Genomic DNA, 27,385 nt, shown 5'->3' with positions numbered 1-27,385 from the left:
AATAGCAATCCTTTATAGAGTATCACCTAACCAGTCATTTCTTAGTCAACCCCAAGTTTTGACACACTGCTGTGTCACATGAGCTGAGCCCAAAGGGCCTTTCAGTATTTCTTTCACTATTCCTGTATTATACATCAAGTCACTTTAATACTTCTAGCTGGGCACCAGACCTTAAGGAAAAAATATGGAGAATTAATTTCCCAGCACAGTTAAGGGGTGGCTAAGCAGCTTTAACACCCATTTCCCCCTAAATCTCTACCAGAATTCCCATAAACTTACTATCAAAGTAATACCAAACTGTTTACTAAATAAATGCATCCTCAAAACAAGATATCTAGCTTCCCCTGACCCCTTCAGATTACTGCTTCAAAGAAACTCTTTTATGAAAATTCTGGATCTGCCACTAACAATGGTTATTTACCAATGCAAAGCTGCATCCTTTCTACTATTACAGAGAAGATAATTTAATACATTGATTTCTATCGACTTAAAAAGATGACCCTAAACGAACAAGCATTTAGCAGAAATGAGAAGTAGGAAGGATAATGCTAGAGGAAGGAGAAAAAATAATTACTTTAAAATCCTGAAGGGGCATCTGGCTGGCTCAGTCAGTTAAGCGTCCAACTCCTGATCTCAGCTCAGATCTTATCTCAGGGTTATGAGTTAAACAACAACCAAGAAACCCCACTAAAGTCCGTAACAACTGATAATGAAATATAATTCTGCTGTTTGTTATCTGAACTATTTTATAAAAGAAAGTTTCCAGAGAGACCTCAATAAAAGAGAAAGAGGGACATTATTTTATTTTGATAATTACTACAAAGAAGGAGCATTACCTACTAAGTCTCCTTTCTCAGAATTCCTAGATGGCTATAAATTTAAAAAATTAGTATACACCCAGCACATACTTTGTCACATGAAATCCAAGATAACTGTTATATACTTCTTAAGTAATTTAAAGTTAATAGGTCTAGAATTCTAGTAAAAAACATACCTGAAGACTTAATGACTTTGGCTCCAGATGTCTTGGCTTGTCCAGTTTTGGCTAATAAGAAAAACATTATCAATGACACATTACGAATACATCATTTAGACTTAGGAAAGAGCTAATCCGGCAATGACTGAAGAAACACTGTAAAAAAACATCCTTACGCTCATTTTTTGTATGCTTGTGGAACTATATAGGTAAATTCTGAGACATGCAATTGCTGAGATGAAAGGAAAGATTTCAATTTTAACAATATTAAATTGTTCTACATGAAGACTGTACCAACTGATATTCCCAAAAACAGTACACGAGTGGGGCTTCCAATTTCCACATACAGTATGTAAGAGAAGTTATTAATTACTCCAATCTAAGATGAACACTGGTACAGATTAATTTTTATTTCTTTAATCAGGAATAAAGTTATGTTGACTTTCATATGTTTAATTCAACACTAAATCTTTCCCTGTGATCCGCTATTCTAATATTTGCCAATTTATCTTTTGAGTTGTTGAGGTTTTCTTATTTATTAAGAGGGCTTTACATATTAAGAAAATTCATCTATATCACAGAGGTAACAATTTTTTAAAAAGTTATGCAAAATACTTATATAAAAATACTTTTTATGTAATCAAGTATTTTCTTAAAAGGGAAGGATGCCCTCGCTCTGCAATTAAAACCAAACAAAAAAACTCTCCATATTTTCTTTCAGTACTTTTAGTTACCACCTTGTGAATTACAATCCGCTGTGATTTATTTTATTAACATGATTTACTTTTACAAAGTGACAAGGCAATTTAATGAGTAATTGATCTTTTCCTGGATAATTTAACATATTACCACAATTATTTACTGATGTTCCTTATGTTCTAGGAAATACCTCTGGAAACTCTCTGTCCTACTGATCTTTTGTCTAGCTGTACAACTACATGAAACTATTTTGAGTCTTTACCTCTGTAACTTCTTTTAATATCTGTTGGTGCTCATCTGTCCTAATTACACTTCCTCTGCAGAATTTTTCTGTCTATTCTGTTAATTCTTTATAACTTTATAATCAACTTGTACAGTTTAAAAATCTTATTGTTTGTATCAACTATATTCAAATTAAAAAAGAATCTTACTGGCAGTTTTATTGGGTTCCTAACATTTATCTTAATATAAGAAAAAAAGACACATTATAATGGTGAGAAGCTTTCTATCAAGGAATGAGCTGTTTTCCACATAGCATTTCTTTATGCCTTACAATAGTAGCTTAAAATTTTCAGTTTTTGCCTTTTTTATTTTTTTTATTTTTTATTATTATTTTTTAAGATTTTATTTATTTATTTGACAGAAATCACAAGTAGGCAGACAGGCAGGAAGAGAGAGAGGAGGAAGTAGGCTCCCCGATGAGCAGAGAGCTTGATGCAGGGCTCGATCCCAAGATCCTGGGATCATGACCTGAGTCAAAGGCTCAAACCCACTGAGCCACCCAGGCACCACCCCCGCCCTTTTTATTATTTTAAACAGAGTATTTTATTAGATTACATGTAAGTGGTTATTCTTTCTACATAATAAAGCAACTGAAACTCTAAATTAATTTAGAAAATTAAGGTGGCTAGTTAGGTTTAAAGGCATTTCAGTAGACTCTCTTACATTTTCTGTCATACATACACATTTGCAAATAATAATACTGAATCATACTTTCCAATTTTTATGCCTCGTGACTTGCACTGGCAAGTGGCTGTTAGTTTTAGGACAATATTTAAGCTACTTCACAGAAATGATGAGTATCTTTTGTCCCTAACCTTAATGAGAACACTTCTACTACTCTCACTATTAAGCCTATGCTGGCTTTTGACTTGATATATGTATATGTTCATATGTATATAAGCAAAAGTGTGTGTGTGTGTGTGTGTATAAATATAAAACACACTATCATATTAAGGTAGTTACCTATTTTAATAATTTTTTTTTTGATGCTAGGAATGGATGTTGAATTTTACCTAATATCCTTAGCATTTACCTTTTCTCTACTTAATATGGTGAACTGAATTTAAAAGATTTTCTAGGGCGCCTGGGTGGCTCAGTGGGTTAAGCCGCTGCCTTCGGCTCAGGTCATGATCTCAGGGTCCTGGGATCGAGTCCCCCATCGGGCTCTCTGCTCAGCAGGGAGCCTGCTTCCTCCCCTCTCTCTCTCTGCCTGCCTCTCTGCCTACTTGTGATCTCTCTCTGTCAAATAAATAAATAAAATCTTTAAAAAAAAATAAATAAATAAAAGATTTTCTAATTTTGAAACACTTTTATATTTCTGATGTGATCTCCTCTTGGGCACACCATTACTATCCACTTAATGTGCTCCTCGCCTCTACATGCTAAAATTTTACTTAAAAGTATTACAGCAAAAAATGTTTTACATCAATGTTCATAAGAAAAATTGTTCTGTAACTTTAATTTATTATAACCACTTTATCAGCATTCAAAAAATTTAACTTGTTTTGAGATAATTGTAAATTCACAAGAAGTTGTAAGAAATAATTGGGAAGAATACCATACGCTTCACCCTGTTTCCCCTAATGGTAATATTTAGCATAACTACGTACTATGTTACAAACAAAACTAATACAATCTACCAACATTTCCGCAGTTTTACATACTCATTAATGTATAGTTAGTGCTATAAAATTTTATCATAGATGTGTAGACTGCTATGACCACTGATCACAATACAGAATAGCTCCATCCTCACAAGGATTACAGCAACAGCTACTTGTCTCCCTCCTCTTCAACCCAACAACCACTTGTCTATTCTCTAACTCTATAGCTTTATCATTTCTACAATGCTATATAAAAAAAGCTTGTATTTTTTTGAGATTTTTTTTTCATCCAGCCTAATTCCTCTGCAATCCATCCAAGTGTTTCATCTATCAATAATTTGTGCCTTTTTATTGCCAAGTAGTATCCCATGCTACAGATACATCACAGTTTAACCATTCACCCACTGAAGCACATCTGCCCTGTTCCCAGTTTCTGGCTACTATAAATAAAGATGAAAACATGCTTATAGAGGTTTTTGCATGAACAGGTTTTGTGTAAATGTAATTCATCCATCTAGGATAAATGTCCAAAGAGCATAATTGCTGGGTCCTATGGTAAGAACACACTTAATTTTGTTTAAAAAAACCAAAAAACTGCAATACTCAGGGCGCCTGGCTGGCTCAGTCGATAAAACATGCAGCTTTTGATCCTGGGGTTATGCCTCACACTGGGAGCAGAGATTACTTAAATAAATAAACTTAAGGGAAAAAAAAAAAACAAACCTGCAATATTCTTATCTGTACCATTTTAAATTCCCAGCATCAATGTACAAGTTTCTCCACATCTTCAATAAAATTTGGTGCCACCATTTTCTTAGTTTATCCTTTCTGAGAGGCATACAGTATCTCTATCAGCATCTGATGTCCTTATTAACCTGCTTTTTCCTGTTTCCTTCTCTCCACCCCCCTTCTTAAAGAAAATATTCCTTTCCTCTAAATGTCATGGAATAGCTGAAATAGAACTAGATTTATTAATTCCTTAAAGGTTTGGTGGAACTCATACATGGGAACTATTTGGGCAGAATGCTCTAAATGGAGGAATAAAAGGACTTAAAGAAAGTCACTTTTAAAAAAATGTTTAATTCCAGTGTAGTTAACATACAGTGTCATATTAGTTCCAGGTGTATAATACAGAAGTTCCATATATTACTCAGTGCTCACCAAGATTAAGTGTACTCTTAATCCTCTTCACCTATTTCACCTAACCCCTCACATACCTCTCCTCTGGTAACCATCTACTTGTTCTCTATAGTCAAGAGTCTGTTTTTTGGTTTGTCTCTTTTTTTTCCATTTGTTCATCTGCTTTGTTCCCTAAAAGAAAGTTATTTTCATCTGGGAATTGGAAAATATAAAGAATAAGACATTTATTTTAAAAAAGAGAGAGAAAGAAAGAAAGAAACCAATAAAATCTTATAGAAAGAAAAATAATTAAACCAAGGATGACAAATCAGAAAATTCGGGCTATGTTTACTCATGGGTTCAGTTATAACAATACAAACTTAGTTTGAGTGCCCCATGTATTCTTCCTCCTACAAATATTTACTAACCCTTACACTACATTTAAGGGATGGAAAAATAAAATATTCCCTTACCCAGCCAAGTGAAAGAGAGAGACTTCTAAGAAAACTACTAATACCATGACTCAATGTATTCAGTTATCACTAGAAGAGAACTGAAAGTCTCTAATTGCCTAGGTGAGCTAGGGAAGATATCACAAAGAAATTATATCTGAGATGGGCCTTAAAACATAAACTAGAATCTGCTCCAACTCCACCCCAAAAAAGGAGTCTTAAATGACATTTTATCTTCAGTACCTTGCATTAGGCTTGGCACCTACCAAGTAGGTACATAGTAAGAGCTTACTGAAGTAAACTGGAATTCAGACAATTCCAAACAAATGGACAGCATAAAGGTAACAAAACATTAAAAAGGAACCTGGGACAAAGGGTAAAGGGTCATTAATTCAATGCTAAAGAATTCGGACTTTCTCCTATATGTCACTAAGAGCAGAATAATCAGATCTGCCTTAAAGAGATCAGTGTGAATTATGAAGCTGGTAAAAATACCAGTCAGGAGGCTATTTTCAAAATTCAAACATAAATCAATTAAAACAATTAATGTGTGATGAAGGAAAGGCAAAAGACATAGCCTGAGGTAGATCTGAAAGAGAAGTATTTGAATCAGCCACTGAATGGATGAAAAGAGGAAGGATGTTATTTAAATATGAACTAGATAGGACAGAAGAGAAAAGCCAGGGAAAGGATTACTTACAATTTCTACATTGGATGATGACTGGTGACTATTAGGTAACATAAGAAAATAAGAAAAGTTAACTTGAGGGAGTAGAGGTCTGTACATGTATGTAAGATGTCACTGGTCCCTAATGCTGTACGAAGATAAAATCAGGAAGACAAGTATGACATAACAGGAACAGACATTTAGGGGAACCATTAAAAGAAGATAAAAGAGCAATCAAAGGAGATTAAGAATAAGTTTTCAGGGCACCTGGGTGGCTCAGTGGGTTAAGTGGCTCTGCCTTCCACTTAGGTCATGATCTCAGGGTCCTGGGATAGAGCCCCGCATCTGGCTCTCTGCTCAGCAGGGAGCCTGCTTCCCCCTCTCTCTGCCTGCCTTTCTGCCTACTTGTGATCTCTCTCTCTCTCTGTGTCAAATAAATAAATAGGGTCTTTAAAAAAAAAAAAAAACCTAAACTACGCTTTAAAAAAAAAAAAAAAGAACAAGTTTTCATTCTCAGCTTAAAATAGGTGAAAAGCTTTGAAACCATAGTTTTAGATCTGAATTCTTATTCCAAGGAAGTCATTTAACCTTGAGTATGTTATTAATCTCTGAATCTGTTTTCTTATCTACAAAATGAGGTAATTTGAAAGATTAAGAAAGATAATGTAAATTTCCTAGTATTAGTGTAACCAATGGCAAGTTTCTTCCCCTTGTTTTCTGTCACTTGGCATAGATTAGGCCCCTTAGGAGACTCTACTTTTTAACAAATCATTTTATTCTAAATAGTAAATTCAAACTCCAAACTAACCCTGGATCTCCTTTCTCCTGTTATAACACTTTTCACTTTATAAAACAAGTTATTTACTATATATCATGTCACCTCAAATTAGTATATAAGCTACTTGGATATAGAGATCTTGCCTACTGGTTTACTGATGTATCCTAACACTTTAAAAAGTACATCCAATTATGAGGAGATAGTAGATGGCTCAGTATTCTTTCTTTTTAACTAGTGATAGGTAACGGTCCTAAAGTTTCTCTTTTTGATCAAATTATACGTTAGCCTCCTTCGTGTACTTCTCTTCATCCTTGCTTATCTGTGCATATAGCTAAAGTCTTTGAAACTACCTAATTAGGGGAACCTAAGTGCCTCAGTCGGTTGAGTGTCTGACCCTTGATTTCCACTCATGTTGTGATCTCAGAGTCCCAAGATCAAGCTCCATGCTGGGCTCCACACTCTCAGTGTGGAGTCCACTTCAGCCTCTCTTCCCCTCGACCCCTCCTTTTTCTTGCTAAGTCATGGGCACCCATGTGTGTGCACTCTTCCTCTCTCTAAAAAATAAATTAAAACTACCCTAACTGACTTGTCACTACTCAATCTCACATTGCTGATCTCAAAAAAGAAACCATGCACCCTTTGCTTTCTCACCGGACACTCTCCACCTTATTCACCAGCCTCTCTGTCTTTCTACACTTCTATTAGAAAGGAGGGCATATTTGCCTTGAAGTGCTTCTCCCCTACTCACTGCTTTTATTATGTTAGGCCCACTCCCAAAATCTAGACCTTAACAATTCTAAAGTATCCCACTTTCAAATCCATTGACTGGCTGACCTAAGGATACCTCTACTAGGTAAGTTTTTGAGATCTGAAATTCATCAATGTTGAAATCTGAGTTCATGGTTTTTCTCAAAGAAATCACTGCATCTAAGTTTTCCTGTTACACAGATATAATAATATCACCACACTCTTCTATAAAAACCTGGCCTGAAACGTTGAAAATTTTAAATTGTTTTAATTTTATATTTTATCCACTAGAACATTCTATAGAATAAACATTCAGATTTGGGGCGCCTGAGTGGCTCAGTGGGTTAAGCCGCTGCTCAGGTCATGATCTCAGGGTCCTGGCATCGAGTCCCGCATAGGCCTCTCTGCTCAGCAGGGAGCCCGCGTCCCTCTCTCTCTCTCTGCCTGCCTCTCCATCTACTTGTGATTTCTCTCTGTCAAATAAATAGATAAAATCTTTAAAAAAAAAATTCAGATTTTACCTTTTCACACCATTTTAATTAACATTTTTATATTCAGTCCCTGTTACCTTAAAGTGAACCTTAACTGTGTTTTCTCAGTAAGATTTTTCTTTTCTCTTTTCTTTTTTTTTTTTTTTGGTGCAAAAAGGTGATTTTATTCAAGCATTGGAATCAGGACCCATGGGCAGAAAGAGCTGCTTCAACAGGATTTTTCACTCTTCCTTTGTCCAATCTACATAAAAATCCTAAACAATTAATGGCTCTTTATTCCCGATGGCAATTTCCCAGAGTCTGTACTAAATCTTACAAAGGAAAAATGGCAAGCAGCCTAAGCCAAGCTTCATGAATAATGAGTTACATAAAGCTAAATAGGTTTCTCTCCTTCAAGACTTCATAATTGAAATGTGTTCTGGGGATTTTTTTTAAGGAAAAAAAAGAAAAAGAAGCTATAATACAAATCTGATCCAAAACATCTTTCAGGAATTAGTCTCTCACACACATATTTTGAGAAATGCTATTAATGAAGTCAAATTCAAAAACTTCCCAGCACGTTCAAAAACTTCTAGGAAGTGATTCCCCAATTCTGTTACCTTTGTTGTATCATCTCCCTAACTTCTCTTTATCCCCCTTCCCCATACATACACACACACACGGATTGCTGAAGAGAAATCCAGAACTCACTATACCCTGTCTTTCCAAAAGAGAACATACAAAACAATTTAACTTCCTAAATATAGTTTATATCTACTTTATTTTAGCTTTTCTGTCTCATCCTTCACTATCAAGCTATCTCTTCTTAAACTTAAGAGTATTTGTTTTGCAGTAACTTCTTTCCAACCCTAAATGGAAAGAGAAAATTCAGTTTATTAAAACTGAATAGAAATTCACTTAGCTAGATTCATAATAAAGACCCACAATGTTTTCCTGAGTATAAAGAAACAACTTTAACACATGAGTGTAACAACTGATTTCTGTTTGGTCTTCTTTGTTCACCTTTGGGCTCTCAGCAAACTTTAAAAATAAAAGGAGACTAAATAAGCAACCTTAACAGGCTTTGTTTTTGTATGTTTTGTCTTACTGGTAGGAGATGGAAGTATGACAAAATTAACCTTAACAGCGATTACTTATGGAACTATGATAGGTATTTTACATATACTATCTCACTGAGTCTTCTAGCTTAATATAAGGACCAATATTGTTCCCTTCTATTAAAGCACAATAATGGTTTCCTAGCGTCATCTTGCAAGAAGTTTCTAGTAAACTGACAAAATATACTTATTTGGAAGAGTATTAAAAGTAACAACTTACTGGCAGAAGCTGGAGTCATAGTTTCAACAGCTTTGGAAGCATCTATATCTTTTCTATTTGAAAGAAGAAAAAATTAGGCAAAGACTAAAATTCCAAGTTCTAAAACTTCTAAGGATGCAAAAGCTTAAGTCTAAAAAAGCTTAGAGATGCCTGCCCGGATCAGTATGTAGGGCATGAAACTCCTCATCTCAGGGTAATGAGTTCAAGCCTCATGTTGGGTGCAGAGCTTACTTAAATTAAAATTTTAAAGAATAAAGTTTAATTTAATTCAATTTGAACAACTGAATTAAAGCCGGAGTCCATTTAAACTGGAGTCAGGATAATAAATTTATAAATAATGCAATTGTATAAAAATTTTGAAGTTTTAATTCATATGCACATTCATTCCTGCATATGAAATCATGGAATTACTTACTTTAAAGAAGCTGCAGATGCTTTCTTTGAATCTGAGGTCTTTTTCTTCAACTCTTTGTTCTATGAAAGAAAAAGATTTTGAAAAAGAAAATCTTAGTTTCTTCCCCAATTATAAACGGCACTTTAGAAAACACAAGCATGAAGAAATACAATAAAAACATTATTATGAGATTCAGAACAATCTGATATATATTTACTGACTATTCACCAATTGTCAAGCACAATTTTAGGCACTGGAGAAGAGCAGTAAATAAATAATAATAATTTCAGTAATAAATAATAATATAAGTAATTATATATGATTATATATAATTAAATAATAATATAATAATAATTTCAGTAAATAAATAATTTCAAGAGGTAAGGAAAAAAAGACCTCAAGGAAATTTAAAAATACATACATACTATGTCTGTTAGCAAGAAGTACTATGGAAAAAACTAAAAGAGAAAGGAAACAGAATTGCTCTTGTTGGGGAATGAGGAGCAACTATCAATAAGTCTGTTATACAAGTCTCACTGAAAAGGTGATATATGAGCAAGCAGCTAAAAGAGGTAAGAGAGCAAACCAAACCATTCCCTGTGTTGAGAGCATTCCAGACAGAAGAACAGCAACTACAGAAAACTTAATGAGATCCATGTCTATTAGCTTACTTAGGAAGTACAAAGGATGTGGGGCACCTGGGTGGCTCAGTGGGTTAAGCCTCTGCCCTCAGCTCAGGTCATGATCTTAGGGTCCTGAGATGGAGCCCCGAATCAGGCTCTCTGCTCAGTGGGGAGACTGCTTTCCTCCTCTCTCCCTGCCTGCCTCTCTGCCTACTTGTGATCTCTCTCTCCCTCTCTGTCAAATAAACAAATAAAATCTTTAAGAAAAAAAAAAAAGTACAAAGGATGCTTGGGTAGGAAATAGAGGAGAGAAATAGGTATGTGGTGGTTATGGGGTAGAGTGTGGGTGGAATGGTGGTGTAAACTCATAAGCCATTTTGAGTACTGGTTTTTCCTCTCAGTGTAATGAAAGGTTCTGAGTCTAGGAATGACAAGATCAATCTGGTTCGATCTTGAAATACAGTCAAAGTGAGTGAAAAGGCAAGGAGAAAAGGACAATATTGTCATGATGCTACTGTAGTAACAAAGAAAAGATGGTGACACACTGGGCCAGGGTAATAGCAATTAGATCCTGAAATGTCATGGTATTATTTGAAGTATTTTTAAAGACAGTGATAAGAAAATGTAGATCAATAGTAAAAGATGGAATTAATGAATTACAAAGAACTGATCTTTCTTCCATTTAACCTTGAGAATGTGTTCCTCTGCTAAGACTAGACTATTTCTTTTCATACCTAAACTGCTTCTGCCTGAGTTACTACAGGCTGCCCCTGCATAATTATAAAATTAAAAATCTTCAACAGTATTAAAGTGGTGTCTGCTTTCTGGAATTTCAGTTATATGCAAATGGAGTCTCCCGAATATATCCACCAAGTCCTTCTTCTTTATCACTAATAGACCATAAGCTCCAAGAATGAGAGCCCATCTGTCCTGCTCATCACTCTACTGCAGGTACCACAATGCCCGACATATATAACAGATTTTTAAGAAAAGTTTTCAGTTATAATGAAATTAAACTCTCATCCGATGAATTCTTTGGTTTTATTTCCTCATTACTCATTAGATTTTTCTATAATGTTCAAACCACTGATAATTGTTTCCCAGCATTGTTTTCATTTCCATGCAATCTTCCTGGATCTTAGCTGTCTACTCTGGCTTTTAGATATAATGTTGCCATGAATCTTGCTGAAAATACCAAATTAAAATTTGAGAAGTGTTGTTTTCATTTTGTTTTTGTAGAGCTGAGCTGCAGCACTATTTCACAGTTTCAACAGAAAATCTGATACTCTTTTGTAGATCAAGTGTCCTGCTCCATTAAAGACAATTTTGGGAGTATGGACTACTATCCATTTCTATGGGGAAAAAAAAAATGCTTGCTTTCATCAGATTCTTGGTAGTGCTGGTAGTGAAGGTAGCTCAAAAATGGCTAAAAATCAGTACTAAGAATTGAGGTCTATACTGGCTTATAATTAAAGAAAAGGTAATTCAGTTTGTTAGAGTTGTGCAGATTCATATTTTAATCCTTCAGGTTTAAATACAGGGATGTGGGCAATTTTCACATTTTCTGTAACATTTCTTTATTGATTTGAAGAAATAGCCAAATGGAGAGACTATACTTTGAATCAAAGCCAGAGTCAAAGACAGTCCTAACATGAAGTATCAAATGTGGGCAGAAACGTTTTGTCTTAGTTTGACTATTCGTGCCAAAATTAAGATCTGGACCAAGAAAGCTACAGCACTGCCTTGGTTCCTAGTCTGGGTTCCCAGTCTATTTTTGGCTTGCTCTGGCAAGGAAATCTGATGTCTTCCACTGTAATAAGAGGCTAAGGTTATCTGTACACTTCCAATCTTAAACAGCTATGGCTGGAGTTCTCTGTGGGTTCTCCTCCCATCAGTCGCTAGGAAGGCTACTTGATTACAACAGAGAGATCATTGAGTTAGCTCCATCCAAACTATATTTAGTTGAAGAATATCAAATTTTTGACACATAGATGGCATGTTTTCTAGATTATAGGGCTGACAGCTTCCCCTGTTCATTACTTTGAAAATCAGAATAGTAAATATGGCTGGCTCTTTCTGGACTTCTGTCGCTACCTTACCAAAACGTTATCAAAGAGAATTATTTTAATCTGACTAAAATATTCTAATAACCTAGATGTATCCTTATTCATCCATTTTCCCAGATTAAACTTTTCAATATTAAAAAAGAATGACTTTCTCCCCGGTTCCAAAATTTAATTATCAGCCAAGTCTTGCTTGATAGTAACTGGTTTAAGCTATTATTTCTCCTTCCGATCTCAAGTATACTAATCTACCTGAAACCATTACTATCGTTACAATAAGCTGGCTGGCTAGATGAGTCTTCTAAATGGACTTCATTGTTTTTTTGTTTGTTTTTTTTTCTCTTCTCCCCTTTAATCACTCTGCTAAGCTTGCTTTCTTTGCCTTCTTCAGTCATTTGCCTAATTCATTCTGCAGCTCACTCCCAAATGAATCTATTTAACCTATCCATTTTGCATCATAGCTCTGTTCAAAACCTTGATTAAAATTTAACTGTCTACAGGATAAAGCTTACATTCTTAAATTATACATTCAAATTCTTGCTTCTCCCTAACCTCCTCTGCAACTAGAGAAGGTTGTACGTCACCGTTCTGGTAAATCAAATGTAGGTAAAAGTTGCTGAGGAACTCATTCTTCCACAAAAATATTAATTAAAAAATCTTTTTAAAAAATCAAAATCCCTTTTTGTCTTTATTTCTTTTTCCTTTCCTTTTGCTAGGAAGATTAAAAATGATGCTAGAAAGTACAGCAACCATCTCACAACTGAGGGTAAAAAGTACATAAAGGTGGTGAATCAAAAAAACAAAAAGCCTGGGTTCCTGATATTATGGAGCAGCTTCACCAGCCATGGGCCACCTACCTATAGATTTTCTATTATGATATAAATAAACCTCTTATTCCTTTCATAAACCACTGGTGAAGTTTCTGCTAGTTGAAAAGATAAGAAATCCTAAGTGATAAAATTGTTAATAACTAGGGTTACCATAAAACTCATTATTCACATCAGGGCAATGGAAATAAATAGATGGCATGTAACAGATGTAACCTAGGATCATGGGTTACTCTAGCAGTAACTAGCCAGAGAGCATAAATGAAATAAAAAATATACATCCTTTATGGAATAGTGATTTAAGCAGTAATTATGATATACACAAATAAATATATCAGTAAGAAAGAAACTTAGCATCTCCTCCAAAATGTACACTGTGGAAACATTACAAAAGAACGTTATGGAAAGACACTAAATGAAATCTAAATAAATGGAGAAAATCCCTGCTTCTGAACAGAAAGAGTATTATAAATCATAAATACAAATTCAATACAATATGAAACTCCCAATAAGATTTTTCAGAGAACTTAAACAGATTCTAAAACCAACAGCAGGAGTAAATGTTCAAGATTAACCAAAATAAAATTTTTTTAAAAGATTTTATCTACATATAGATAAATAAATTTATAGATAGAGAATGCATGTGTGTGTACACGAGAGCATGAGCAGAAGAGGAGCATGGGTGGGGGAAGGGAAAGGGAAAGAATTCCAAGCAGACTTCACGCTGAGCATGGAGCCCAACGTGGGGCTTAATCTCAGGACCCTGAGATCAGAACCTGAGCCAAAACCGAGAGTTGGATGCTTAACCAACTGAGACACCCAGATGCCCCAAATAAATTTTATTTTTTCAAAATAAATTTTAAATAAAGAACAAAGAAAAAGAATTCTACTGGAAAGATAGGCAATTATGTAAAATTATAATAACATAAGAACTGAAATTACATAGTATTATAATAGAAATAAACGGACTCATCTAACAATAGTCTGATAGAGATCTATGTGTATAGGGTAATTTATACACATAAAGATAGCTTTTGAAATCAATGGGGAAGAACCAGTTAGGTATAAATGGTGTTGCACTAGTTGGTTATCCACTTTAGAAATAGTATTGATCTCAATAACACATTAACCACAACTTATAGATTAAAATAATAATGGAATTATATCTTTTTGGCACTGGTATAGAGAAGGTCTTCTAAAGACAAAAGAAAAAAAAGCAGAAGCTATTAAGAGAGAAAAAAACAACTTGAGTACACTGAAATCAAAAACTTTATATATGGATATACACATAAACAACATACTGGAAGAAAATATTTCTCATAAGTAATATAAAATTGGTATCGAAAATCATGAACACCTTCAAATTAAGCTTTTTTAAAAAGGCAAATAACCCAATAGAAAGATGGGAAAAGCTTTATATAACTCATTAATACAGTAATAGCTATTATATTAAGATACTGAAGTTTAATAATAATCAGGAAAATGCAAATTAAAGCTCAATAACATATTTTACATACTGGATTTTTAAACTGCAAATCTTAGATATTGTGGATAACACAGAAACACCAGTCCTCTCTTTATTATCACACTACATTCTTATAGCTATTTAACAGGAGATCTGGTATTATTGCATGTTCTGCAACCCAGCAATTCCACTGTAGATATCACTTTAAAAATAGTACCATAAATGTATAAGACCTGTAAAAGCCATATACAAGGAAATTAACATAGTAGTGAAAAATTAGAAATAACCTAAATATCACATCCATACGGAACTGGTAAAATAACTGTGGTATATTCATACAAAATGATACCACACAGGAGTTAGGAAGGAGGAGGAAAATCTGTATGTACAAACATGGTTAGATCTCCAAATCAAATTGCTGACTGAAAAAATGTGTACTACAGGGGCACCTGGTTGTCTCAGTGGGTTAAAGCTCCTGCCTTCGGCTCAGGTCATGATCCCAGGGTCTTGGAATTGAGCCCCACATTGTGCTCTCTGCTCAGCAGGGAGCCTGCTTCCTCCCCTCTCTCTCTCTCTCTGCCTGCCTCTCTGCCTACTTGTGATCTCTGTATGTCAAAAAAAAAGTATACTACAAAACCCTTTTAAAGTAAACATTCTTCAGCAAATACAATAATTACCTGAAAAGAACACTCATACACAAAGTAAAACTTGCTGATATTTAAGTACTTCTATAGACATCAATAAATTTATAAACTGAACCATAAAAAATGATCTAGAAAGACTAAATTAATAAACAGTAATATTTCTAAGGAAGCAAAAGGTTCAAAAGAATATATACACTGTAATTCTGTTTATTTAGAGTTCCAAACAGGCAAAACTCAACTATGGTATTAGAAATCAAGTTAGGGGTTACTTTTGGGCAGAATGGAGGGTATAAGGATTCAGAAGAAGTATGCAAGGGGCTTCCAAGATGTTCTCAATGTTTTTTGTGACCTAGGTAGGTTTCGGAGATGTTTGCTAATTTTGTTAAGCATCTTCTCCTAGTCTACTGCTTGCCATTTAACATTGTTTGTAGTGCTATTTATGTAGATATAAAGTTGTTAATTTCAATGTATTTCAATCCATATGCATATAATCTACTGAGTGAACATTTATGTTCAATGCATTTTTCTATATGTATCATACTTTATAAAGTCAAACTTAATTAACAATAATGAGACACGTTTGATCTAAATCCGGTTTACCTGTTTTTTCTTTCCTGGAACACATATTTTCACATTTTTCCCTTTTATGAGAAGAGGTGTTGTTTCAATGTACTTCATGACTGCAGTAACCGCCTCTCTAAATTCCATTTCCAAGTAAGCCTAAATAAAATGTATTACATTTTTGGTCAAAAATCTAACTCAAAACTCTCTGCATGCCTCAGTACTTTTTGTGGAACATAAAACTATGAAATTACCTCAAGTCCTGGTTGCTTTTACATCTTTTTGTTTTGCTACATTGTCACCTGATCTCTAGGGTTAGTTTTCATACATGAAATGGACATTTAACCTTACAGAATTTCTGTACCATTACCAAGATAAGAAGAGGGGAAACAAGGGCCCATGGCAGACTCATGGAACAATGAGAAATAGGAAGGCAGGACTCATGGAATAAATGGAGAAAAGACAGGATTTGGCCTTAGTGGCTGTAAACCTGACATTTTTAAGGCTTACTGAAATAAAGAACACTACCAACTACATTCCCCTGTTTTGTCTCACAATTTTATCTTTTTCTTAGTATGGGAGTTGTTCATAATTCTGATGAACTTTACCATGTTGAGTTACAGGACTATATATAATCCACATGTAAAAAATACTGTACAACAAAATCATTTTTTAGCATCATCTTAACCAGTATGCTAAAGAATTGGAAAGCAAACTATAATCTGCCACCTGTTTTTGCAAACAGTTTTTTTGAACATGGCTGTACCCATTCATTAGTATATTTTTGGCTGCCTTTGTACTACAATGGCAGAATTGAATAGCTACAATCCTATGGCATACAAAGCCTGAAGTATTTACTATCTGGTCCTTTACAGAAAAAGTATGCCAACTCCTGTTCTAAAAGATATAAAATAGTATTTGGGGACCCTGTTCACTGGAATCCAAGCATTTACATTAACTCTCAATTAACAATTACATATGTAGCAAAAAGTGCTAAAAGATCTTCATAAAGTAACAACCAGACTTTATAATGTAGTAACTTTGTATATATTTTTAGAACAGAGTGACTGACTCACTTCTTTCCTATAAGGAACAACGAGGACATCATTAACTTTTCCAAATGGTTGAAATATTTTTCTAATATCTTCTTCAGTGCAGCCATCCTCTGGTAATTCAGATATAAGAAGAACTGAACCATAATGTGAAGACTGGTCCTTCCGAAGCTATTTTTGAATGAAAGGAAATTAAAAATAAGCCAAATTAAGCCATGAAGTACAAAAATAATAATTCCCAATATAATTTCTGCCATTAAGCTATGTCCTTGAAACAGCCTTCTCTAAATATTTTAGCACAATTAAAAAAATTTTTAAATGCTAAATAAAATAGTAAAAGTAAGTTTTATATTTTACCATTCGACCCTAACAGTGATCAGAGCTTACTGGTAACACAATCACAGATGCTCTTTTCTGTTTAGAAGCATTCTGTAACAAACAAGACCTATGGAATGGTCCAAAACCACTGAAGAATATTTTTCTACATGAATCTACATGGCCCATCACTAAGAAAGATAAAACTACAGCTTTGTGCACTTTGTGTTTTATAAGCTGTGATGATATCTAGAGGTATACCATTTTCAAAACATATATAGCATGTATAAAATCCGAATTTCCTATAATACCAAGTTTATCAACTGTATTAAAAACTGACTTAAAAAAAAAAAGTTCCACTGCCACCACCTAGAGTTTTGAAACAAAATGAATAGTATAGATTAATTTAGCCTCTTCAAAAATCTTCTCTGTACTAAAATTTCTTCCTAACACTCTTCAAAACTGCGTAATTACACATTGATTATTTTAAGTGTATCCGTCTAAAAATAAGCTCTTTAAAGGCAAGGATTTATAGCTACTGAAAATATTTAGACAATGTTAAGAGTAATATATACCTAAATACCTGAAGACTTGTTAATATTACATTAAACATCTGATAATCTGCCTAAACATTGGCAACTGTTCTAATGTTCTCAAGATGCTTTATGTAGAACAATACCTCTGAGTATTTTAACTAGCAGGTTACAGTCAAAATATATTAATAAATCAGTATTAGAAAACAGGCTATTCTATATTGGCCAAGAGAGTATTTGACTTCTGAACTATACTGCAAAAAAGTAAAAAGTAGATTAAAAATGGTCAATTCTCAGTAAAGACTCACGTTTACAGCTTACTGACAAAGATGACAAAAAAATCATTAATGTTGCTGGTGTGATTACATTCACTCCCCCCACCAGATAGCAATCTCATCACAACAACCTCCCTGTGTGGTTAGCCAAAAACAAACCATCAGAATGTTCTCACTTTTGATACACTGAATGCCAAACTGCTAGGATTTGTAAGCTACAAGATTTTGACTTAATGGACTTTTTCTAAATTCATAAGCACAATCAATAAAATATTCCAAATCAACATAATTCAACAAGTTATGATTTCAAACTTTTAAAATATGAAAATAAAAAATTCAAACAACTTTTTTGTATCATAATGACACATGTATGTACACACTTACATTAACAAACTACTGACCTTACGCTGGAGAGAAACAGGTTTTTCAGACACTGGTTTACATTCTGATGAGGTGTCATCTTCAATATTCTTGGCTTTGTAACGAATAGAATGTCCCCCTAAATTTGCATCACTCTTTGCAAGGTTTGTAGATTTAATTAATGCCTTTGATCCACTGCCCATTTTAGGCTTTGGGGCTGGTGAAGGTCCTTTATCAACTATTTCAAGATGTTTCTGTTTATTGAATTCTGGCCCATGCCCAGATCGTTGTACTACATCTTCTAATGCTTTTTTTCTATCTAGTAAAAAGGACATAAATGCAATTTCAACCGAAAAGAACTTAAGATGAAAACCACATTATTTTATAATATAAAATCATATTATTGAAGAAAGAATAACTCCTTAATTGCCCAAATATTTATTACACAGAGCCACTGTCAAGCCAGACAGGAATCAAATATACACAAAACAATTCTCAGTCTTTAATTCTTCACTCATGATCTTATCTTATACCAATGGTCCTCAAACATTTGATTTCAGTATCCATTTTCACTTTTTAAAACGGAAGACTCCAGGGGTGCCTGGGTGGCTCAATGGGTTAAAGCCTTTGCCTTCAGCTCAGGTCATGATCCCAGGGTCCTGGGATCGAGCCCCACATCCGGCTCTCTGCTCAATGGGGAGCCTGCTTCCCCCTCTCTCTCTGCCTGCCTCTCTCTGCCTACTTGTGATCTCTGTCAAATAAATATAATCTTAATAAATAAATAAATAAATAAAAATAAAAACCGAAGACTCCAAAGAGATTTTGTTAGACTCAATATTTACCATAAGAAACTGAAATTGAATTTTTTTTTTAAGATTTTATTCATTTGTCAAAAAGAGAGAGAGAGAAAGCATGCAAGCAGGCAGAGAGACAGGCAGGCTCCCTACTGAGCAAGGAGCCCGACATGGGACTCGATCCCAGTACCCCGGGATCATGACCCAAGCGGCTTAACCCACAGAGCCACCCAGGCGTCCCTGAAATTATTTCAAAATATTTACTAATTCATTTAATAATAGGCTTCTGTGTTAGCATAAATAACATTTTTATGAAAAACAACTTTAATTCCCAAAACAAAAAATTAGATGAGTAGCACCACTGTGTATTTCCCCATACACTTTCATGTTGGGCTTAAAGCCTGAAGTCTTGAGGCATCTCAGTGGCTTAGTCAGTTAAGCATCTCCCTTTGGCTCAGGTCACAATCCCAGTGTCCTGGGATTGAGCCCCACATCAGGCTCCCTACTCAGTAGGGAGCCTGCTTCTCCCATTCCCTCTGCCCCTTCCCCCGTTCGTGCTTGCTCTCTCTCAAATAAATAAAATAAAATAAAATCTTAAAAAAAAAAACACAAAAAAAACCTGAATTCTTGTATCTGCTTCTGCTTCCAATCTGATGGATACATTGCTCTGGTTGAAACATATAAAGGAAACTCAGCTTCACATAGTTGGAAGACCCCCCGGTCTTGGAGACCTTTCTAAAAAGATCTCAGAGAACACATATATGAGCTATTTCTAAAAATGTCACTAAACCAATATTAAGACACAGGTTGAAAATAGGAGAAATTTCAAAAAAACTTTTAGATTAATTCATGGGCACACTAAGATGTTGGCATATCAGTGGTTTTTAAATTTGATTTTAGGTAGATACATACACTCTTCCACATTTCTTCTGATAGTTAATAAAAGGAAGAATGGACTAGGTTGGGATGCGGGTCAATTTCACATAAAATTCTAAAATATAGTAAAATAGAAATTCCATTTCTAGCTTATTAAAAGAGCTAAGAAAAACAGCTCAAAACGTCAGCTTTTGTTAGATCTTTTCTTTTTTAGAAGATTTTATTTATTTATCTGAGAGAGAGAGAGACAGCGAGAGAGGAACACAAGCAGGAGAAGTGGGAGAGGGAAAAGCAGACTTCTGGCTGGGCAGGGAGCCCAATGCGGAGCTCCATCCCAGGACCCTGGGATCACGACCTGAGCCAAAGGGAGATGCTTAACGACTGAGTCATCCAGGCACCCCAAGTTTTGTTAAATCTTGACAGTAGCAGATTATGTCATGTTTTCAAACTTACTAAAAATACAGAACTGAAAAATTCAAACACAAAAAAAATCCTAAAAAATTTAGTCAAAATAAGTAAATTTATTATGTTATATACTATAGTATGTATTATTATTCATAACCATAGGTGTACCTGATGACTTCACTGATCTCCGTGATGTCCTTTCAGGGCTAACTGATCGATAGCATTTTGGACTACCTCTAAATGGATTTTTCATTCGATATGGTGAACGGGATCTGGATCTGTATCTGGAAATGAAACGATGGCAGATTTTTGGACTTCGACTTCTTGGTCTGTATATATAGCGTATAGGGCTTCGAGATCGACGGAATCTGTGACTTGAGCTTGATCTTCTAGAATGTCTAGGACTGGGGGAATGAGAACGTCTTCTTGGAGTTTCATTTTCTTTTCTATTGCCTTCATTTCTATAAAGTATGGGGGGGAAATTACAAGATTCAGCAATTTAATGTAAATTTAACTTCTACGACAGAGGCTCCTTCTTAACAAGAGACTATAAACAATACCAAACTCTGATAGTATATATTTATTTAAAACAAAAACCTATTTGTTATGACACAATTCACCCTCATAGATAAATAAAAAATAATCAGAACAGAAGCTCAGTCCTCAAATTGCTTGGATCCCTGTTTTGCTAATATACAGAAGAGGACCCTCTACCAATTTCTTGGTCTCTTCCTATATCATTTTATAGTCAACCTATATATTGGAAGTATTAAGTTATATAAAGGATTTAAGAAATGATTTACATAAACAAATGTTTTCAACATTTTCCCCGAGAGATTATGCCATCTATAAATATTTCTTTGACTGCTGTTACTTTATGTACAAACATTAAATACAAGTCTAAAACTTATTTATATACAAACATTTTGTATATATATATAAAATGTTTATATACAAATATACAAAAAATGTACAAAAATGTTTATATACAGGAGCGCCTGGGTGGCTCAATGGGTTAGAGCCTCTGCCTTCGGCTCAGTCATGGTCCCAGGGTCCTGGGATAGAGCCCTGCATCTAGCTCTCTGCTCAGCAGGGAACCTACTTCCTCCTCTACCTCTGCCTGCCTCTCTGCCTAATTATAATCTCCGTCTGTCAAATAAATAAATAGGATCTTTAAAAAAAAAAAAGTTTATATACATTTTGCATGTATTTAAAAATGTTTATATGCAAACATTTAAATACAAGACTTCCTAAGGAATACAAAACTTAATAAAACCACTCCTAGCCTTCAAAACATTTGTAACATAAGACCCCACAATCAGAACAATAACAAAAGCAGGAAGTATTTTCAGAAAGACTAAAAAAAAGGAAAGAAAATGGAAGCTCAGAGAGGCAAGCGATCACATGTAAGCTAGGATAATTAAAGGTTCATAGAGATTATTGCATTCATCTGCTGTTTAAAAGTAAAAATAAAAAAAATTTAAAATAAAAGTAAAAATGGTCAAACAGGAACTCAATTAAAAATAAGACCTTTTTTTTAAAAAGCACCTATTTACTTTTTTTTAAACCTTTTTTTTAAATTTTATTTATTTATTTATTTATTTATTTGATAGAGATCACAGGTAGACAGAGAGGCAGGCAGAGAAAGAGGGGGAAGCGGACTCCCCACTGAGCTCAGAGCCCGTTGCAGGGCTCAATCCCAGGACCCTGAGATCATGACCTGAGCCGAAGGCAGAGGCTTAACCCACTGAGCCAACCAGGCACCCCTACTTGTTTACTTTTAAAAGAAAATCATGTCTCAACAATATCACTATTAAAAAGAATTACCTTCTTGATGGGAGGATCTCAGGATTCCAATCAGGATACCTATTTTGAGAATAAACAGTATTAATAAACAGTTAAAATGAGACTGTATGTCTCAATCCTTCCCTGCAATGTATCATCAGGAGGACTGTTCAAAACCTAAGTTTACATAGTAATTTATTAGTATATTAAGTATGAAAATTTTCTTGAAAGTATGATATTTTGAGTGTCTAATTCAATAAATAATCAAAGCATTATTCTAGTAGGCAATTCAAGGAAAAGAAACACATTCCCAATACATCAAAGATTTCAAAGTTTCTTAAAGTAAAACAGGCAATACACATACAAGTGTTAAGATGTATAGAATAGGTACATGACACAGGTTTAGGTAGGGGTTAAAAGATAAGGACAGTTCATGCACTTTGCAGAACTCCAGGAGACCCCATTCTACACAAAACAACATGTACAGTGCTCTTTACACTGTACCAGGCAGTCCTCGAAGAGATACATCTTGTGGAAGAATTAGGGGGAAATCCGCAGAAAAGGCTACTTTTCAAGTAGCCCTTATGTCTACCAATAGGCATGGTTCAAGCTAGGTTTGATGCAGTGGCCATACATAAAAGAATTGAGAGGCAAAACAAGTGTTCTATTTCATGAACTGGTCTGGTTGCAGCATGCAAATGATAAAAAGGAATTATGGGCGGGGGGTGGAGGGAGGCTGGAAAGGCAGCTCAGAGTTACAAACTGTGAAGGTCCTTGAAATCAGGTAAGGAGATTGCACTTAAGTAAAAGGTAACAGAGAACCAATAATCATTTCTGAAGTGAAGAGAATACAAGAATATTTTCGGGTCAATTGGAAATAAGTATCTGGAATTGTGGGGAAAGATTAGGACTGAGATATTTGAAAATTAGGCATGAAGAAGCCTATACAGTATAAGGGTTGTGTTAGACTAACACAGAAGATCGTTTGTAGGAATAAAAAGGGCTGAGGACAGAATATTATGCACACCAAGACTGAAGAGTAAAGCAGACAAAGACAAACAAATAAGAGATTAAGTAGTAATCACAGAAAGAAAAAGTACAAGAAACAGTAATATCACAGAAGCCTAAGAAGAAGACATTTTCCTCCTCATCTTTTCTAGAGAACCTGAACTCTGAAGGTCAATTTAGGGGTGCATGGGTAACTTAGTTAAGTGTCCAACTCTTGACTTCGGCTCAGGTCATGATGAAGATCAAGGCCTGTGGTGATTCTCCCTCTTTCTCTGCCCTACCCCCAACCCTGGCTCTCACACACCCTCTTAAAATAAATAAATAAATAGATAGATAGATAGATAAATGTATGTATGTATGTTAGTTGACTGGAAATTTTAAAAACATTTTTAAATTGGAAATTAAATCATTAAGACAACTAATATTCAAAAACAAGCTTAATAACCGAGAAGAGCCAAGTAAGGAAATGGAGGCAGCCATCTCTTTCAGCAAGTCACCTGGCAAGAAGTCCGGTCAAAACTGCAGTAAAAGTAAAGTGGTTTTCATTTGTTGCTATTTGCCTAAGACACTGTTATAGCAGGTTAACACAACAACAATTCTCAACTTCGTTTTTCCTTGTCTGCCTCTACTACAAAGGCTAAAAAAGCTAAATATTTGCTTTCCTAACCTCCTTGGAATAAATATAGCCAGTGATAGATTCAAAACAGTGAGACAGACACAAAACCACTAGCAAAATTCTTCTTGCCTCTTGGCCCCTTTGTCCTTCTTTGATAGCAGCCATGATGCCTGAAGCAACTAATTGTAACTATAAGGTGACAAACTATGAAGAACAAAAAAGTCAACTTTAATCCAGTGTATCTATCATCTGGCATCAATAATTAATTGTCAAAACATGGATAATTCTGTTTCATTTACACTTAGGCTTTTGAAAACTCTCCTCAATCTGTTACCATCTAAGAAGATAAATTTCTATTCTTACGGTATCGTGTTTAAAAGTAAGACCTCTGGAATTAAGCTATGCTGGCTCTGAGTGTAGGTGCTGACATTTTATGGCCATGTATCTAAAAGCCAGTTACTTAATGTGAGTAAGGCTTAGCTTTCTTAAATGTACAATGCTAGAAATATGCTGGTTGTCAACACACAGATGTTATAAAGTTTCTGGCAATCTCCGGTTTAATGGATTCAAAAGAGCTTGAGGACTATTAGTCAAGAGGTCGCAATAATGTTCTGGGTCCTCACTAGTTTGACTGCTAGAATACATGTTTTTGTCTCTGGTGCCCAGGGCAGAAAGATAAAGCATGTGTACTATTCTGCGGGTTGTGGTTGGACTGCCTGTACATTGCATAACAAGTTTAAAGTGTGCTTCAGAAGCATGATAACCCTCACACAGGCAGTACAGCACAATGGCAAGAACAAAATGACAGTATGTGTGTCCCAATGCGGTTAAGTATAAACGTCACCTATAGTTTCTGTGACAAAAATATTCAATATGTATTTAATGATAAGGAAACAAACAGAAAAGTACAAAATGTACTTTGGGACATTCTACAAGACAACTCTCCTTTCCTGAACATTTCAAAGTAAGTTAACATTGTGAAAGCATACTTCTCAGATCAATGAATGAAGGAACGAACGAAAGGTAAAGGAAGGTAAGAGAAGAAACAAGCAGAGTGGGCTATTCTAGCTTAAGAGACTGCAGTACACGAATCTTGATTGCCTCGTGGTTTGGGAGTGTGGTTTGGGGGTAGGCAGGGATTCGGTGTGGTTGTAACAGATAACTACTGCAGAAAATTTTCCTTATTCTTAGGAGAGAGATGTTGAATTGAGGAGTGAAGTTACCATGTTTGCAATTTATTTTCAAATAAAGCTTCAAAAACGCTTAATAGAAACATAAAACAGATGTGGCAAATGATAATAATTGGTGAATAAAGATGAATATATGAAGTTTACTATCCCTTCAACTTCTGCAGCTTAGAAACTTTTCAGAATAATCTGCTGAACAGAAAATGGGCTAGACAGACTAGCTATACCAACTATTTGCTGTGGTTCAGCAAGGAAGTTGATTCTCTATGCCTCAGTTTCCTCACTGGTAAAATCACAAATAATCATTATACATACATCTCACAGGGTTGTTTTGAAACTTAAATTATGTAAAGGACTTAGAATTATGCCCAGCATACAAGAAAAATGTAGCTAATACTGAGGGGCCTGGGTGGCTGAGTTGGTTGAGCAGATGCCTTCGGCTCAGGTCATGATCTTGGCATTGTGGGATCGACCCCTGCATTGGGCTCTCAGCAGGAGAGACTAATTCTCCACCTCCCTCTGCCTGCTGCTCTGCCTTCTTGTGCGCGCGCGCTCTGTCTCTCTCTCTCTGTCAAATAAATAAGCAAAATCTTAAAAAAAAGAATATGGCTATTATTTATTTTTAATACTAAAATTCGGATGCACTGTGTCTTTTCTCAGGTTAACCAATTACTCCTGTATCATAATCCAGAAAGATCCAACAAAGACAAAGAGAGGGAAAAGATAATCAGCCTCAAGAAAAAGACTAAGAACCTAAATATACATATACCTAAAAATACATATACATATTTATACCTAAATATAAATATACATATATACATAATGTATATACCTATACATTAAGGTATAGAAACAAAAGGAACACAATGTAGCTTAAAAAAAAAACAACAAAAAAAGAATTGGGGCGCCTGGGTGGCTCAGTGGGTTAAAGCCTCTGCCTTCGGCTCAGGTCATGATTCCAGGGTCCTGGGATCGAGCCCCGCATCGGGCTCTCTGCTCAGCAGGGAGCCTGCTTCCTCCTCTCTCTCTCTCTCTCTCTGCCTGCTTCTCTGCCTACTTGTGATTTCTGTCTGTCAAATAAATAAAATCTTTAAAAAAAAAAACAAAGAATGGAATAGCATATATTTTGCCATGGAAGGATCCCAAGCACCTAATCAAATCTATTTTTTTTGTTGTTATTATTTTTTTGCAGTGTAGAGAAAGCCAAAAAGGAATCATTCAAGAGCACAAAGCCTGAAAAAGGTAAATATGTGGGCTAGAGTAATAAAAGTGACAGGCACAGAAAGCACTTCAAAATCAGGGCCTAAGTGCACTAAAAGAAAAAAAAAAAAGGCCATCTATACAGAAGGCTTTAATAGGCATATGTGCCATTTGCTCTAGTAAATTAATGGCAGTGTATGTAGCTAGAATCTTATTAACATTAATGACAACCTACAGCAAATGACTCACTACCACTTAAATCCCTCACCTTCGTAAACATTAGACATCCTACTGGATATCTATGAGAGAATTTGTGGCTTAGAAGAGATTTTCTATTTATAGTGGCAGCTAGGCCTATCGAATTCAGATGATAAATTATCTCCATATAATAACCTGTGTTTGTCTGCACAGCATCTACTTAGGGAAGAAACCATCTCTATTCATAGTCTACATGATTCAGGTTGGGCTTATCACACTCAACAGCAGGAGAAGGTACACAACCCCAACACAGATAGAGAACCCAATTCTCCCTACTATTATAACTCATTTCGAGATGGACAACTAACTCAAAGTGGACCAAAAAAGTCAAACCTTGGACTTACACAGGAGCTTTGAGAAAAGAGGGTTTTTTGAGGGTATTTTTGTTGTGTTTGTTTTGAACTCCTAGAATTACTAACTACACAGTTCATTTAAGTCCAGAATTATGGGAGTCATTTTGCTTTGTGGAGGAAGTATAACTGGGATCTCAAGAAACCAAAGCAGAAGAGAACAGAACAGCCAAGAAACAATTTCTGACCACTCTGATTTTTGTTTGAAAATCCAATTCAGCTGTTCCTGAAACTAGAATCATAAATTTCCTTACTTTAAAAATGACTTTGGGGGGGGCGCCTGGGTGGCTCAGTGGGTTAAGGCCTCGGCCTTCAGCTCAGGTCATGATCCCAGGGTCCTGGGATCGAGCCCCGCATCGGGCTCTCTGCTCAGCAGGGAGCCTGCTTCCTCCTCTCTCTCTGCCTGCCTCTCTGCCTACTTGTGATCTCTGTCAAATAAATAAAATCTTTAAAAAAAAAAAAAAAATGACTTTGGGGACGCCTGGGTGGCTCAGTTGTTAAGTGGCTGCCTTCGGCTCAGGTCATGATCCCAGCGTCCTGGGATCGAGTTCCACATTGGGCTCCTTGAGCCTGCTTCTCTGTCTCTGCCTGCCACTCTGTCTGCCTGTGCTCACTTTCGTGTTCTCTCTCTCTCTCTGACAAATAAATAAATAAAATCTTAA

At 35.3% G+C, this 27,385-nt stretch overlaps 1 protein-coding gene across 6 annotated transcripts in view; it reads right to left on the bottom strand.

The window, feature by feature from the left end:
* Window positions 1-27,385, bottom strand: part of ZNF638 (zinc finger protein 638) — a 133,260-nt gene that overhangs the window by 32,028 nt on the left and 73,847 nt on the right. For 5 of the 6 annotated variants that reach the window (XM_059188008.1, XM_059188005.1, XM_059188006.1 and 2 more), the window contains exons 4-11: window positions 22,147-22,185; window positions 20,488-20,780; window positions 18,286-18,563; window positions 16,786-16,932; window positions 15,749-15,868; window positions 9,548-9,606; window positions 9,133-9,185; window positions 995-1,045 (exon numbers count right to left, since the gene is read on the bottom strand). In XM_059188008.1, the coding sequence (XP_059043991.1) occupies window positions 995-1,045; window positions 9,133-9,185; window positions 9,548-9,606; window positions 15,749-15,868; window positions 16,786-16,932; window positions 18,286-18,563; window positions 20,488-20,780; window positions 22,147-22,185 (1,040 nt within the window). The remainder of the gene's footprint in view (window positions 1-994; window positions 1,046-9,132; window positions 9,186-9,547; window positions 9,607-15,748; window positions 15,869-16,785; window positions 16,933-18,285; window positions 18,564-20,487; window positions 20,781-22,146; window positions 22,186-27,385) is intronic. The other variant, XM_059188007.1, reaches the window with a different exon arrangement.

This window comes from Mustela lutreola, chromosome 9 (genome assembly GCF_030435805.1).
Source record: "Mustela lutreola isolate mMusLut2 chromosome 9, mMusLut2.pri, whole genome shotgun sequence".
NCBI lineage: Eukaryota > Metazoa > Chordata > Mammalia > Carnivora > Mustelidae > Mustela > Mustela lutreola.
Note: the sequence above shows the minus strand (reverse complement) of the source record. Positions and strands in the feature narration are given on the sequence as shown.